At 41.3% G+C, this 16,396-nt stretch overlaps 1 protein-coding gene across 1 annotated transcript; it reads left to right on the forward strand.

Moving 5' to 3' along the window:
* The first annotated feature begins 2,190 nt into the window (after positions 1-2,190).
* On the forward strand, positions 2,191-15,405 carry CRABP1 (cellular retinoic acid binding protein 1). Its single transcript, XM_048318222.1, has 4 exons — positions 2,191-2,340; positions 2,812-2,990; positions 5,693-5,806; positions 15,075-15,405. The coding sequence occupies exons 1-4, from the start codon at positions 2,271-2,273 to the stop codon at positions 15,123-15,125; spliced, it is 414 nt and encodes a 137-aa protein (XP_048174179.1). The 5' UTR covers positions 2,191-2,270; the 3' UTR covers positions 15,126-15,405.
* The last annotated feature ends 991 nt before the right edge of the window (positions 15,406-16,396 follow it).

The following is a 16,396-nucleotide window of genomic DNA, read 5'->3' on the forward strand; positions in this document are numbered from 1 at the left end:
GCTCAATGTGCTGCCATTACAGAATGGAGCCTTTATTGTCTGAAGGCACTTCTTTCCAGCCTGATGCACTTTCTAGATGAAGGGTATTTTGAATGCTTCCTTGTGGTCCTCATGGAATAGGTCAATGTCCACAGTCCGACACCTAGAACATGCATCCTCCATCTTAGAAACACTCTCTCAGGTGACATCTGCTGGAATAGTTCTTGTTTGTATGAGTGGGACAGCAAACGAAAGAACTTAAATGGTCCTTTAAAGAATAAATTGTCCTTCCCTAAAATCTTTTGAGTCAGTTTCTTTTCTCAGGTAGAGATAGGAGTTCCCAACTGGTTTATGCTGTTCATACTCTCTGTCATAGGTAGCTAGGGACTTCCACTGGGCTGCAGGTATATACATTCTGCAGGATTCTGGAAGCAAAGCTGGACCATGGTAGCATGTTTTCAGTTATGCAGTTGGGAAGCTGAAACTGAGGGACTGAGCAGGGTTTTTCTTCAGTATTTCATAGCAATGTACAGACTTGGTATGTGTTTGTTGGGCCTGCAGCCTTACATTTGAAAGTCTTAAACCTAGTTGCAATAGGAAATTATTTGTGTGTCTTTTTTTTCACAAGTGTTTTTCTTTGAGGCAATTTGAAATCTTTAAAGAAAGTTTTTCAGATGGGGACTAATTTATAGTCATTTACTAAAACAACTGAAGAATGCTTCGTGCTCTGGCTTTTGCTTTTGGTTTGTATTGTTCTGTTTCTCTTTTTAGAGAAACCCTGTTATTGAAAACAGATATTCCTCAATGAAATGTTCATTTCCTGGAAAAAAACCCAGATTTTTCATCAAAATATTTCAGTTAAAGAATGATGCCAGGTCTGCAGGGTGTTCTGAAAAGGCAGAAACACAAATCAGTAGAAAAAGAGTGACAATCAACAGACAAGTACTTGGTTCTGCTCTATGGTTCTTACTCAGGTGAAATTCTTCCTGGAATAAAAAATGAGAGCAAATTTCAGCATAAATAGAATCCTGCCTAACATACTAAAGTAACTCCCAGATCTATTCATTTTCTAGGAGTAAACACATTTTATACATACCTCAAGTAACTTATGTGTTCATTTTACAGAGTCTAACAAGTGAAGAATGGTTGTGAATGTTCCATGAAGTTGTCTCAGCAAAGGTTTTCCTATAATTAAAGTACATCTGGCTCTGTTCTGAGTGGGAAATCACAGGCCTCTGAATGTTTTGAGTATTTCCTTATGCACAACAGCAGCAGAAAAACTCCATACACCTTAACCTGTCAAATTCTGTTCCACTTTATCATGTGGATAAATCAGCTGCAATAAGGAACTTTAATCTGGCATCTTTGACCTAAAACTGAGGGATTCAAAGCAAAGACAATGAAAATGGTCAGGAAATTATGAGAGGCTCAGAACAGCACTCAAATCTTTAGCACACTGGTGTTAATTTAAGTGAGTGTGAAATAGCTTGCTGTGTTTCTCCATAAAAGCTTGTGACCGCCATTGGCACTGCTCTTTCTGATGCCAGTTCTGCACCTACATCCTCCTGCTGCCAACAGTGCCACAGAGCACTGAGGGAATGCGTGGCTGTGGCCGGCGAATGCTGTAGGCATCGTGCATCCCTTTGTCCTTCACCCTTCTCAAAGGGGAGACTCGGCTCAGGGGCAGTGACAACTTCCTCACAACAGTTCCCTATCCCAGAAAGGGCTGTGCTCCCTGGCACCCCTTAGACCTGCTAGCTGTCCCAGTGAGCCGTGTTGGGGGTAGGTTGGTAGCTGGGAGAGCCGTGCCTGCGAGGAGACCGGGGCTGAGCTGTAATGGGCTGCTGTGCCTCGGCCCTGCCGTGGTGGGATCAACGCGGAGTGAGCCTGGAGAGAGTGCGCCTGGTTGGATTGCCCTCTGCCTTCTCTGCCTGCCTCTGGGGCTTTTCATCAAGTCCTCACTGTCTGCCTCATTTGTGGGACAAGTGACAATCGGGCTCTCATTCTTGGGCAGCCCCAGAAGGCAGCTGTGGAGGCTGCAAGGCAGGTGGCAAGAAGTGATGGATGGAGAGGGCAGGATGGATGGATGGATGGATGGATGGCCATGACTGGGAGGGGGCCGGCTGTCTAGCGGCGTGGTGCTGGCCCGGGGGAAGGGGTGGGGGGCCGGGTGGGTGTGCCCCGCTCTCCCTGGCGCTGCCGCCGCCGTCCGCCCCACTCACAAGGTGCCTGAGCCGGAGAGCGAGCAGCAGCGCCGCGTCCCCGCCGCCCTCCGCAGCGCCCGCCTCGCCATGCCCAACTTCGCCGGCACTTGGAAGATGAGGAGCAGCGAGAATTTCGACGAGCTACTCAAGGCGCTGGGTGAGGCGCGGGGGAGCCGGGCAACGGGCTGTGTCCCGCGGGAGGGGACACGGAGTGGCAGCTGCAGCCGCGCTCCGGTGCCCGCTGTCTCCCGGGAGAGCTCCGTGCGTCAGCCGCGGGCAGGAGAAGCTCCTGCCGGTGCGGGCGATGGCTGAGAGCCGTAACCGGAGAGGGGCGGTCAAGGCACGGCACGGTCCCCGCCTCACCTGCGAGCGCCGGCAGTCCTGCTCCAGGGAGCCGGGCTGCGGCTGGCTCGGCGCTCTTCCGCGGGGATCTCTGAGAGAGCCCGCGTGTGCCGGCCGTGCGGAGCCTGCCGGAGCGCCGCAGCTCCCGAGCGCCGCAGCTGTGCAGTAGGGCTACGCGCGGTGCCCCGGCCTCTCGCCCCGCTCCCTGATCTGCGTGATGCTGGACGAGGTCAGCCCAGGGTACCTCTGGCGACTTCAAGCTCTGTTTCCTCCCCGCTTCGCCCAGGTGTCAATGCCATGCTCAGGAAAGTGGCGGTGGCAGCTGCCTCCAAACCCCATGTGGAGATCCGCCAGGACGGGGACCAGTTCTACATCAAAACTTCCACCACTGTCCGTACCACTGAGATCAACTTCAAAATCGGGGAGAGCTTTGAGGAGGAGACGGTGGATGGACGAAAGTGCAGGGTAGGAGGAGAGCTGGGGCGTGTGTGTGTGTGTGTGTGTGTGCGTGACCAAGTTCTTTTTAGACTGGACAGAACATCTGCTGCTCGTGTCCCCAGACAGTGGCATTGCTGCCCTCCACCCTCTTCTTGCCAGAAGAAGGGGGTTCTTGATGGTCACCACTTTTCTTGTCCCTCTTGTGGGATAAAACTGAAATCCGAAGGCAACAGCACATGACAGGTCCCAAAAGCGGAGTTCAAATACCTGGTTGCCAGCTTGGCAGGGTTTAGTTCTGCTCTTTTTGCTTTTCTCTCCCCTGAAGACCTCAGCTGCAGTGAAAACTCTCCCCAGCCTCTGTCCCTGACAGAAACACGGGAAATGGTGGAGCGAGAGAGACCTCAAGAGTCAGGATTTAGTGCACAAACCTGACATAGCTTTTGTCCTAGATTGAATCAGATGAGTTCTCAAGCAGGACCACAGACAGTTGGCAGCTTGGGGCTGAAATCCTCTTTCACACCCTTGCAAGTGCATGTGTCCAGTTCACTGATCAGATAGCTCTTTAACAGTATAAGGCAGGCTTTCAGCTGGTATTATACCATCTTCTTGAGCAGAAGTGCATTAGAGGGCATTCACTGGAGTGTTTTGGGCTTGATTCTGCATGTGAGACCCTGCTCCTCTACCTTTGTAACCACTTCTGTGGCCATGGAGGGGGATGTAACTCGGCAGCCTCTGACACCAGGTTCTTGCTGGTGTAGATACGTGGGATCTGAGGTTTGGGGAACTGGGCTGTGGTCATAGCTGCCTTTTGAAAAGCATTATTGAAGGCATGGGTTAGTTATGCTTTCTTTGAGCACATTACTCTCACGCTTATTTTAAAAACATATGAGTATATATAAAATTCTTATAAAAGAAGTACAAAGAAAGAGTATCAGAATGTAGTCTCAAATGAGGATCACGTTTTAAAAGTATCCAATGCTGATGAAATAATCTACTTTCCAAAATATAATCTCTCCTAATTCTTGGGTCAGCTTTTGAGACTGTTTGCATCACTAAAAATTCAGAACTTACTGTCTTCAGTGCAATTGCTGTCAACATAAATTTATGTAAAAGGAAGCAGATTCTGGGAGTCAGTGAATATTTAGAACATCCACTTGCTCTCTAGGATGAGTTATCATATATTTAACAGTTTGTTCAGGAAATGCTGCTGGCTTTGTTAATTTATCCTGTTCGGCAAAAGTAGTATTGTAGTGTCTTCATACATAATGCATATACAACAAATGTGACCCGCTTTCTAGAGAAGGATTTATTGCTGCAGATGGAAAAACAATAATTATGGCTGTAAGCTATGAAAGTTGGAAAAACCTGAAAGAAATGGGTTTTGTGAAGTAGTAAATTTTTTCCATATGTTGTGAAATTATTTATAGTCCACTCTCAGGAATAAGTTGTACTGCTGTGTGTATATAACCAAGATGTGGCCACAGAGCAGAAACTGACAGATAATAAAATAATACTCCAGAATGTAATTTCCAGTATCTGGCAAAACTGCTGACTGGTGATAGATTTTGATATACTTTATGGGGTGGAGGGTTTTGTACTGCCAACTAATTTGATCCGTTGTTCATGCAGACAAAGATGGAATCATATGTCGTTGTACTTCAAGACACAGCTTCTACAACTGCCATTTGAGCTGGCTTGTTGGCTTATCTATTGTTTTGAAAAATATTTTAAAAGTAAACAGCTAATTTTAAATCAAAGTAAAGGGGTTTTTTCCCTTGGAAAGTCTGGGAAGTGTTAACTTGAATTTAGACATACATATGCATACACATGCATGCATATGTATATGTATATGTGTATGCATATGTATATGTGTATGTATATGTATATGTATATAATCACAGACTAATAAATGTCTCCCCTGTGTCGTTATAAAGCAATTACTTGAACATTCATTACAGGGCATCCTTCTGCACAGCTGTTCCATTGCACTGTGGAGTAATAGTTCAGTGCTCGAGTGAAAAGCAACAGAGTCAGGGCTTGCCTGTTTGTGAAAGTTAAACAAAATCCTGTAGTTTTGGGTTCTTTTACTTTTCAGTGGTTTCATATTCATTATTCAAACACTTTGAAAAATGTCCAAGAGTATTTCAATTTCCAGACTCACAACCTTTAAAAAGTAATGCCACAAACACTTGAATTCTGACAACATTTCTTTAATTTGGCTGTGATTTATTCTAGTTTGTTAGCTCAATATGTTTAATACACAGTTAACTTGGCATGGTGCCATAGAGCAGGAAAGATTGTAAGTGACAAATACTGCATTATTTATGACCACAACATGATATATAGAATTGTTTATGCTCTTACTCTAAGGGGACTTTGTAGTGATAAATAACATGTCAGAACAAATCATATGTGTACAAAGATGCTTGGGAATGTAAGCCCTACATTAGCATGTTCCTAAATTACACTCTTCAACATCAAGCATTTGATGGAGACTAAAACATTTGCAATTACTTTGTTATTAATATATACCTCTTTCCAAAATGCCCCATCACACCTTAATTTTTATTTCACCACTTTCCACTGATGACTTTTTTCCTTTGCCTTTATCTATCTCTGTGTTGCTCCTTTAGTGGAGCAATTATTCTCACTATTGCTCATTGTTGTCTCTGTCTCATGCTGCTGGGGACTATAATTAATGTATTTCCTAATGGTTTTCTTGCCTGCAGAGTTTGGCCACTTGGGAGAATGAAAACAAGATCTATTGCAAACAAACTCTTATTGAGGGAGATGGTCCCAAAACATACTGGACTCGAGAACTAGCTAATGATGAGCTGATTTTGGTAAGAACTTTGAACCCACTCAATACATGCACCATATTAACAGGTTTCTTTGTTACCATGTAGCATGAGTTATTATTTTTCCTTACTTAAATTCATCTGGAAGACTACCATTTTCATAATCCTCTACCTTACATTTAATACATTGCTTTTTTCCATTCTTGTTATTATTTTAAGAACAAATGGAGATGTATGCACGTTCTGACTTGCATTTGATTGTTAAAACTTTTACCATACGTGTATGGTAGAATAATCACAAATGGGCCACTTCTACTCTGGAAATTCACAACATCATGAAAGAATTTGCTTGATTTATTGCAGATTTTCTCTGGTGAAAGTGAGATTAAGGCATCTCATTTCTGGAGAATCTTGTTTTTTAGGCATGTGCATAATATTGTTTCTTATCCATGGTCACATGGTATATAGCAGGAAAGATATGCATTAATCTCTCCTAAAAGATATGCTTTAATCTCTCCTGTTTATGAAAAAGATGTAATTTCCTCCCCTATCTCTGCCACCTTCCCCAATTCCCTGATCATCTCCGAGTCAGATTCAGAATTGTCTTCATGAGTTTCTTAGAAATACAGAGATTTGCACATTTGCTGTCAGCCAACATCCCCCCAGTAGTGTGTGACCTTCCAGCTGGCAGCAGGGTAACTGTGGGCATTCTGAGCAGCACCTCTGCAACTGCCTCGCCGTGCCCGCCATCAGTCATGCACAGCTTATTTATTTAGATTGTACTTACTTCTGTTAGAGTTCTCTTCACTGAATCTTTCCTCAGTAGTCACTCCACATTAATTTACCAGTATCCAGACCTAGGTAAAGACGCAGTAGCACAGTTCAGCTCAAGTTCAGAGTCATTTCATTGCACATGTTCTTACTAGTGAATTCCGGATAAATAGTTGATTAGACTGTTATGCCTCATCAGTGTGGGCATGGAAGACAGGCTCCTGGAGTGGTGGGTAAGAAAACATCAAAGCAGGGAGGTTTTATTTCGAACTGTCACACTAACTAAACCTCTGCACTTTAAAAAACTAACAGTGTCCCCAGTGTTTCTCTAAAGCAGATGGAGTTCTGTTTTTAAGATTGCATCTGAAACAGAAACAGGACCCAAACCTAACCAAGTATAAACAAAAAGCTTTTAAAGTGTTAATGTTATTCCAGACATCTTGGAACTGTTCACCCACCCCTTATGAGGACATGTATGCTGTTAGTGAAGTCACACTGGTTTCTAATGAATGAATACTCCACTGCTGCATAATTTCTTTTGACTCAACCACTGGAATTCTTTATATTATCACAAAAGTATAGGAGGCAAAGTACTTTGATCTATGCTTTGCATCTTTATATGTAATGCAGTGTACAAAATGTATTCTCAACTATAACTTTTCCAGCTTTCTAACAATACATTTCTGTAGTTTATTATTTAAGCAACAAGCTAATGAGGCAGCTGTTAAATAAAGTGCACTGCTCTGAGCAAAGCAAGAAAGCTGCTCATAATACAATTGCCTCCTGCAAGCAGCAATGTGAACTTGCCCTGCTGGGGAAGAATAATGAAGCTGGATAAGAAACCAGAGTGATTCAAAGATTTAAAGCCATCTAACCTTTTTTCTTGTTTAATACAGTCTGTTGAACTTTTCTGGATTAATTATTTTTCCAATTAGGATATAAATTAGAACAACTCACTTCTTATTAAAATATTTCCATTTGTAGGAACTCAGAACTTTTGGTAAGTCGATTTAGTGGTTAATTTCCTTGCCATTAAAATACACACATTACTTTTAATTGTATGTGTAGATTCGACTTCCAGTCATTACATATTGTGTATAAAAGAACCTAAATAATATGTCTAAAATTTGTTATTGCAAATACTTCTCTTAACACCACTGATCAAGCCACCTCTTAGAAGAACTTTCTGGTTGTTAAGCTAAACCACTGGAAGACCTTGAGCCTTTCAATGTAAAGAAAGCTTTCACTGAACCATTATTTGAGTGCTTTTTTAACCCTGTCCAATTTATCAATTTCCCTCCTAAACTAAGAAAACCAGCATGGCATGTACTGTTTTGCTAGCAATCCAGCACCTGATGTTACAATGATCTCATCTCCCTACTCTTATCTCAAATGATCCTGACTTATATGCAAAGGCCTTGTTAATTCTCTTCTGGTTTCCATTTCCCCACACTGATCCCCTTCCCGTCTCTGGCAAGCTGGAATTACGTTCATTGGTTGCAATGTGTGATTTTACTGTGGCCATTATGAAAATATGGTATTTGTTTCTGAGTGATCCATTGGGATCATTCTCTCTGGGTTTTTTACTATTCAATATGATATACAGTTTCATTCTCCTACCTCTTTTTTTGAGCATAGTGGCCTCTTTTGCTTTATTAAGTATTATGACAATAGCTGGTCCTCAGGACAAGTATTTTCAAGCCCTCATGACATTTGATGAGACTGAATGTTCAGATCTTTGAAATACATGGGTTCACTATCTGACAGCCAAAATCTCAGCAATGAGGTGTTTCTGGGAGTAATGGTGGTGTGAGATCTCTGGTCCTTTGTAGAAGCTGATATGGCCAAAATTAACCCTTCTGGGAGGCAACGAAAGGTTCTACAGTTTGGAGAGAGACAGAAGGGGATAAGCTACATTTTCTTGTCTGTGGTCCCTAATTTTAGAGCCCTGGAACATTCCTGCAGACAACTGGTCTTTAGAAGCTAAACTATTTGAAGGGATTGGCTGAGGTGTGCTCAGCAGCTATAAAAGGGAACAAGGTAGGAATAAGATCCCTTAGTGAGAAGACTCTTTTGATCTCTTGCCTCTCCACTGTGTTTGAGTTTTTCATCACTCCAGTGAACAAAGATTCAACTTAGATTATTTTATTTTATGCTTGGCAAATTTCCTTGGATCTGAGTCTGCAAACCCCCACTTACATCTTACTTCTTCAAAACCAAGATCACAATGAAGAAAAGAAAAAGAGATGTTTATCTTCTCCTTTCTTTCTTCTTCCACCCTCAGAGCTTTCTTAGGGATCTTTAGGACCTGAAATTCATTCTCATTCAGTTTTGCTGCCCATATTGCTTCAAATATTTCAAAATTCCCATCTTCACACTTCTCAAATCTCCCTACCTACCTAAGAAATCTTTTCTGTTCCTTTGCTCTCTCTGATGTGCTTCAGTAAGGCTCTGCTTCTGTTTCTCTATCCAAAAATCTTTCAAGAAGTCTTGACACTCCTTATTTGCTATTACAAGCATTTGCAGAAGAAATCAAGAAAAGTCATACCCTGTTTGAAAGAAGTTGCAAGAAAGAATCTAAACTGTGTTAGACTGAGGCATGAATTGAAGAAAGGCTTGGGGTAACAGGCAGGGGGTAAGGAATTAATTTTACTCTGTTAGTACTGGCTGCATAAATGTTGGAGCTTTGCCACATAATTTTGATCTAATATGCTGCATTACTTCGGGGACCCATTTGTTTATGATATTTTCCTAGTGTAAGGATATATTTTTCTCTCCAACACAGCATATTAAATAAAATGCATTTATTATGCCATATAATAAAAAAAAAAATCAGTGTTTAATTGCCATGACTACCACAGAGCTAAAATAGAAACCATATTACTGTTTAATTATCAATCTTTCTTGCATCCTGGCAGAAGAATTCCTTATGTTCTTCAAAGATATTTCCTTGGAGTAAAATGATGGTCTTCCAATTCACATCATGTCCTCTGGTACACAGATGCTGAGAACACACTATTTAGTTACCAAAGGTTTTCTTTACCTTCAGTTGCCTTCAGTTCTCCTTAGCTCCTTGCAGCATGGAGAATGAAATTGCTCTTATTAATAAATAAATATTTGGCTCATACAATGACAGATATAGGTCTAAATCCTGTTAGAAAAAGAGTTCTTTCAGCTAAGGAAGGGAAGGAGGATCAAGTTCTGCTTTGGAAAAAAGATGGTCTGAAAACTAGATCTTTGATCTAAAACTAGAGCATTGGAACTTCTTTTATCAGAGCTGTTTAATCTCATCTGATGCACTTGCTGGGATTTGAGTGCTGCATTTTTAGAATTACTGAACAATGTAGATAAAAATTACATGGAATGTGCAAGCAAGAGAGGGTGGAAAGGGTAGTTCCCCACTAAAGTCCACATTTATTTGTCTTGACTGTATCTTTATATTGTACTTTAGGATTGTAATGCATACAGAGAGTCAGAATATCTATATTTACAACTCTACATTCATAACTATACTTGGGTTAGCATTTGAGCAATCAAGATCAGAATATAACACAAAAATACGAATTTCCTTTGCTTGTCTGGAAATTATGATCTGGCATTAAGTGGCTTTTCTTCCCTTTATTCTACTTATAATGTTTTTGTTGTTGCTGTGTGTTTTTGTCAGGGACATTACTGAGCTATCAGTCACTTATGTAAGTCAAAAGAACAAAAGGTCTGCTCTTTGCAAAGTTAAAGGATGCTGCTTACAAATATTGGCTATTCAAATGAGACACATTTATATGCAAACTTTGGGCACATTGCTACTTTCACGACTGCTCATGCCTCTATAGATTTAAGTTTAATCTATAACACACAAACGTTAATGTGGATGATTACTAAAGAGGGGCTTTAAAAACAGCCTCTGACCACATTTTACACAGTTCATGTATCACACAGGGGTTCTCAGAATCAATCGTAGCAAGGGTCGAAGATCAGAACATTGGTGAGGGTTCAAGCATGGTTTCTATTCTTCATTCCCTCCTCAGAAAAATCATGCTGTAGTTGATTAAAACTGGTGAACTATGGTGCCTAGATGAGCGAGTGAACATTTTTTAAATGATTTTGCTGACTCCTAAAATTAAACATAGTAGATGAGAAGGGTCAATGCAGATTTGGAAAGAGATTTTGCAGTGGAATGCTGAAATGTGTGATGTGCCTACGTGCCTAAGCCTTGTATCGAACAGTGTTAAACTACCTAAGTGTTTAACTTCTCTTTAACTTTTGGAGAGTGGTCTTATATTAAATCAGTTATCAAAAGGAGGGTCTACTCATATCAAGCTCAGAATGAGGGGGTTGCACTATCGTCATTAGAGCAGCCTTGATAGAAGTTCAGGAGCCTGTAATAATGTATGTGTGTGTGTTGCATGGGCCTAATGCTTTAATTTATTCTTTGCCATGAGTGGATTTACAAGGGGGCTTAGGGATCTACAGCCCTTGCTCACTACTACAGCCTAGTCTGGATTACATCCCAAACAGAGAAAGAAGCCAAAGCCATTTGCATTTTGGCTGCACCCAATCCTGAACATAGCCTTTTGTAATATCACTTGTAGCTTAGATGTCCTCTGTGCACTGGCTTTCAACTATAACTGGGAGATACCATTGTCTCAGATCTCTGTCATTCATTTGCTGCATGACTTTGAGGAAACTGTATAATACAGCAGTGCTCAACCACAAATACTGACATTTAGGCTCCTTGAGAAATAACCTAATTTTGCATGGTCCTGTCAATTGATATCCTGAGGAAAGTGAGGTTGTGTATTGGGTTATTTGCTATTATAAAGTGGGGGCTGCACGTTCAGTGACTATGGCCTCATAAGGATCAACCTCTTTCCTAAAATATTATGGGAGTCAGGAGGAAAATGGAAATAGGCAACATGTCTTTGTTGTGAAGATTTATAGCTTTATTCTAGATAACATGGAAGTTTGCTCATGGACAAAGCCTTTTCTGAGGATTCATTTAAGTAATACCTTCTTTTCTCCATCAGTTTGCTGATGGATTCTGTCTTCCTTTTGTAAGTTGCCTCTGCATTTTGAACAGTCATGAGCAGATAAAGGGATTTTTGCACACACTGACAGAAGTGATCTTTCCCAGGTGATTGTTTCAAAGACACTCTTCTTAATTATACTGTGTGCTCCACTTACCACAAAGGCTCCTCAGCAAATGTTTATAAAGAAGACCTTCAAAAAGCAGATTTGCTTCTACAGAAATATATTACTGCCCTGTAATTCTCTTTTAATCTCTCATGATGTCAGTGGTCATCAGATTTTGAGTGAACTGAGAGAGGTCATTTTATTGGATTATCCCCCTGCACAGGGCTTTGTTTGCAGTGTGCTTTTGGACTCTTAGCTACAGATTATGACAAGCTAAGTGAAGACAACAATTCTGTAATTTGCAGTCATTGCACATTTAAAATCCTATTTTAGATTTAGATAGCAGCCTTGCCTTGTAGCATTTTGTCAGGTAAGTGGAACCTTGCCAAGCTGATGAGAAGGTGGTGTTTGAAAATCCTGCATCTTCTCATTACATCTAAATTACAGTTTGGTAGCATTGCTCTTTTTTTTAGTTGCTCTGATGGAACTTCACCACCAAATAGCCAGGATTGCCCACCGTCTTTCATTTGGAAGTTTGACTGCTTCGGGTCATGGAAATCTTTAAAGTCTGCTTATTGTAACAGGAACTACCACTTCTTTTGAGTCTAGAATTAGAACCATAGATGCTAAACTGCTTTATCCTACCACCGAATACAAGGATTTAAGTGTGAAGGAGAGGGGAATAACAGCCTTTTAACTTGGATCCTCTCCTGACCCTGGGCCCAGCTGTACATTAAACATTTCTGTGAGTTACCACAAGAAAAAGAATGCAACAAGTTTGAACATGTTCCTCTTTGCTTTCTTTAGCAACACTGACTGGAGTTTTATCAACAATGATAGTAAGTTGCAATAAGATAGGGAAACACCTTTTGTGTAAGTCGTGTGCATAACTGTGACAATAAAGCTCTTTATTTATGTACTTCAATTATATTGTTAATCATCTGAATGTGTATAAGGTATGAAATCTAAGTGCTAAAAAATGCAGCTTATTTCTGAAACAGGTCAGAGGCCACATAACCTAAGCTGGGTCTTCAAGGAAAGGATGTCTTGGTTGTTTGAGAAGTGCCCAGTGGTTACATGGTGCTCCAGAATAATTGTAATTGTGCTTTGCATGATTTCTATCTCTTTACAATCTAGATTTAAAGACATTATTGTGTTAAATTATAGTGGTTTTCCAGACTGTGGGACTGGTGTGTTGCAGAGTCCTTGTGTGTAGCAATTGATTTTTTGGTGGGTTTTTTTTTTTTGGGGTTCCCTGACTATGTCCACGTTTTCTGCACTTGATTTTTGTCTAGAGTAACTTGGATGCAGTCCTTTGCCTGAAATTTTCAAAAGTCCAGAAGTCTATCTGGAGCTGGATGTTGGAAGTACAAAATGAGGAGCCTGTGACCTGTGTCACAAGCAGGCTGAGCTGTGACTCTCTGAGTGCACAGCGGTCAGTCTCCGGTGCTGGTACTCACCCATACTACTGAGCTTTCCCAGAAAGTCCTATGTCTTTTTTCTTCCTCCACAAATTTTTATCTTTATTTCCACACTCCCACCTATGAATCTTCCAAGGAAGCTGCCAGTCAGACTACACTGATGTCTTAGGAGCAAGCTCTGCCCAGGAGCACTGTCTTAGAACTGGACACAGCAATTTTAGACGTTCAGATCTACAGTGGCTCCCTTGAAGTATGAATCACATCTATTTCAATCTACTCTTCCCTGTAGTGTTCCTTCTCAATACAACTGCTCATCTGTTTTGAGAATAACTGCTGTTGCACAGCTTTAGGGGAAGGAGTTTCTCTCTCAACTTGCCTGAAAGAACAGACATAAATTTATCAGGGAGGTTGCATGAGTTTTGGCAAACAGCTGCTGCAGTCTTTCTCATTAGAATTGGCTGATGTGGCACCCACTCACATCACAAGATGTGGCTGCATGGCTGTGCAGCTCCAACTGTCAGACTGGGGCTGTGCCAGCTCTGGAAGAACACTATACAGGGACTGTTTTACTACTGTTTATGATTTGTGCTGAAATAGCAGCAGGGGACCGAAACCTCACTGTGCTTAGCAGTGCCTGAATGTGAAAGACAATCACTGTCGCAGGGACCTTACAGTCTCCACAGACAACCTTGAGCCCTGGATGTCTTGACTCTTACTTCCTTTCTCTGGCAAAGCTCCTGCTGACATAATTTTGCCTTTGTGGATACTTTGGAAATGTTGAAGGAAGCCATAATAAGGGTATTTACAGCTGGTGCTATGGACAGTAGAGAACTATCCACGTCCTTTAATGTTAATTTTCAGACGTATTAATGTATAAGCTAAAAATATGTATTAAGCACTGATGTGATATTGATATGCATAAAACCAAAGTCTGTATATCCAAAATACTAACAGACTTGTCACCCCAACAAAGAGAACAAAATTTAAGCCAGTCAGTTTTAAAGCCAAGTCCTTCCAAGGTGTCGGCCAAAACAGGTGTAGAAAGCATTAAAACATATAGCCCAGCTGAATTTTCATAACACACTGGGGTAGCTCTTAATGTGTGCTTTTCAGTGAGACCTTGGCAGTGACCACAACCAGACATCCCACCTCAGAGCTTGTTAGTGCTGAGCGCAAAACCGTCTGTCGGGGTAGCTGAACATGAAGTTTTTTGCAGTCTCTATTTCCTCGCTCTTGCCCCCATTGTTTCCTTCCTGTTTAATTGCTTAAATTTTAGCCTGCCAGACCTGAAATTACATGCAAACCCTTTGGCTTTCTCAGACAGCTGCCACAACCATTGTCCTGCCTACATGTCCTGATAATCTGTACGGCATTACAGATCCTTATCATCGTTAACAAACTCACTGGTTAAGGTCACAGTGTCCTGAAGGAAGGTTGTCATTGACACTGCCCACAGCCCAGCCCAGAAGAGAGGATTTGGTATGCCAGCATGGGGTGTCAGCAGCTTGCAGCAGCATTTTGTTTATAGGCATACATTCTCCTGGTCTTCCTCTTTCCTCCACTGACTTCATTTGCCTGCTTGGATTTATATCTGCAAATATCAAAGAATACCTTTGGAACTGCCATCAGAATTCCACCCTCAGCATTTCTAGTTCAAAGTGCTGCAACTCTTTCTAAATATAACAACAGTACATTCCAAATTCACTTTCTTTTCTCATGTTTATTTATCAATTCATGCCAAGAAACTACAGAAAAAGAGAATCTATGCATCATTTATCATTCTGACAAAATCCATCCTGCCTTGAGAAACAGGTCATTTACATTGCAGTCCTCTTTCTAAATGTCTTCTTTCTTTACTCTCATCTGTCAAAAGACAGAAGAAAAAATATTTCTGCTGTAGAACCAATTACTTTAGTAAAAATAGCACTTTGAAGTGGTGTTAAATGTTTGCTGGTTCTACCTCTTCTGATTGATTTTTATTTCTTTTCCAGACCTTTGGTGCTGATGATGTTGTGTGCACAAGAATTTATGTAAGAGAGTAAAAACATCGATTTACTTGTCATCTGAGATGAAGCGGAGAACTGTGAAAACCCCCAGTATAACGAGTATCTGTGTGTGCTGTTACTAACGCGGTGTTGTATGTGACTGTGTGTGTTGTATCTGAACCCAGATCCTCTGTTAAGTGTATTTTGCTTTCATTTTTCATTTCAGACACTATTCCTTTCCACTTTTTTATGCCATCAATTTTCATGTCTGCTTTGTATTTTGTAGTTGTCACTTGCTATGTTCTCCTCAGTTATTAAACTTATTGGGCATAACTCACAGCCGTTTGGGGGTGTTTTTAATTGAAAACCCAGCAATGCTTTGGTTAGGACTGAAACACTTTTTACCCTCTGCTGAAGTCAGTGTGTAGTTTCCCTGCCATTGGCAGGTCCTGTGCTGTCAGGGAACACCTCCTAGGGCAACACAAAGGGATGGAGAGCAAGTGGATGGCAAGGCCTTTCACAGAGCTGTTCTCTCGAACCCAGAGCTCTGCTTCTTTCCTTCTTTCTGTCCTCTCTCCTCCTTTCTCCCCTCTCTTGTCCTCTCTTCCTCCCTGTTGAGGAAAAATTTGTGTATCCTGTGATTGCTGGGACTGTGATTCAGCTGAACCAGATATGACAAGACGAGATCTTTCTCCTCTTTCCTGCAGCGTCTCTGAAGAATGCCCAAACTTCCCTGTTGAGACATGCATTATCCAAGTACAAAACCCAGCTGTAACTACAGGACAAATAACATTGTGATCATGATTAATACTTTTTGTCATCACATCCAAGCACCCTCAGGCATGATCAGAGAGCCAGAAGAATCTGACAGACTTTACTTGTTTTGGCCATAAAAATACATAGCTGAGGTATGCTGCTTTTCTTCTACTTTCTCACCTGTGACAAAGAGGCTTCACTCCCCCTCCATGTTACAACTCTCACTTTTGGTGATTCAACGTTTCATTCTTTGAGCAACTAAGTGTTTCACAAACCAGGGCCATAGTTCAAGAATGAAAGAAACACCAAATTTAATGTATTTATTCTGGCTCAGAGTTCTGGCCCCAGCACTATCAAGTATTAGAATCAAGCTGAACAGACATTCCACTAATGAACCAGATAGTCTTCAGTTCTTCAGCCTTCGAAGTATCTGGAGATTGAGACTAGAAGCACTACTTATTTTAGTGCAATACACAAGCTTATCTGACCAGCTTTTATCTTTGCAAGAATAATTTTTCTGCTTCATGTCACACAATCATATAAGATTTTTAAGAGGTTCAGTGTTAGCAGAA

This window comes from Corvus hawaiiensis, chromosome 13 (assembly GCF_020740725.1).
Source record: "Corvus hawaiiensis isolate bCorHaw1 chromosome 13, bCorHaw1.pri.cur, whole genome shotgun sequence".
Lineage (NCBI taxonomy): Eukaryota > Metazoa > Chordata > Aves > Passeriformes > Corvidae > Corvus > Corvus hawaiiensis.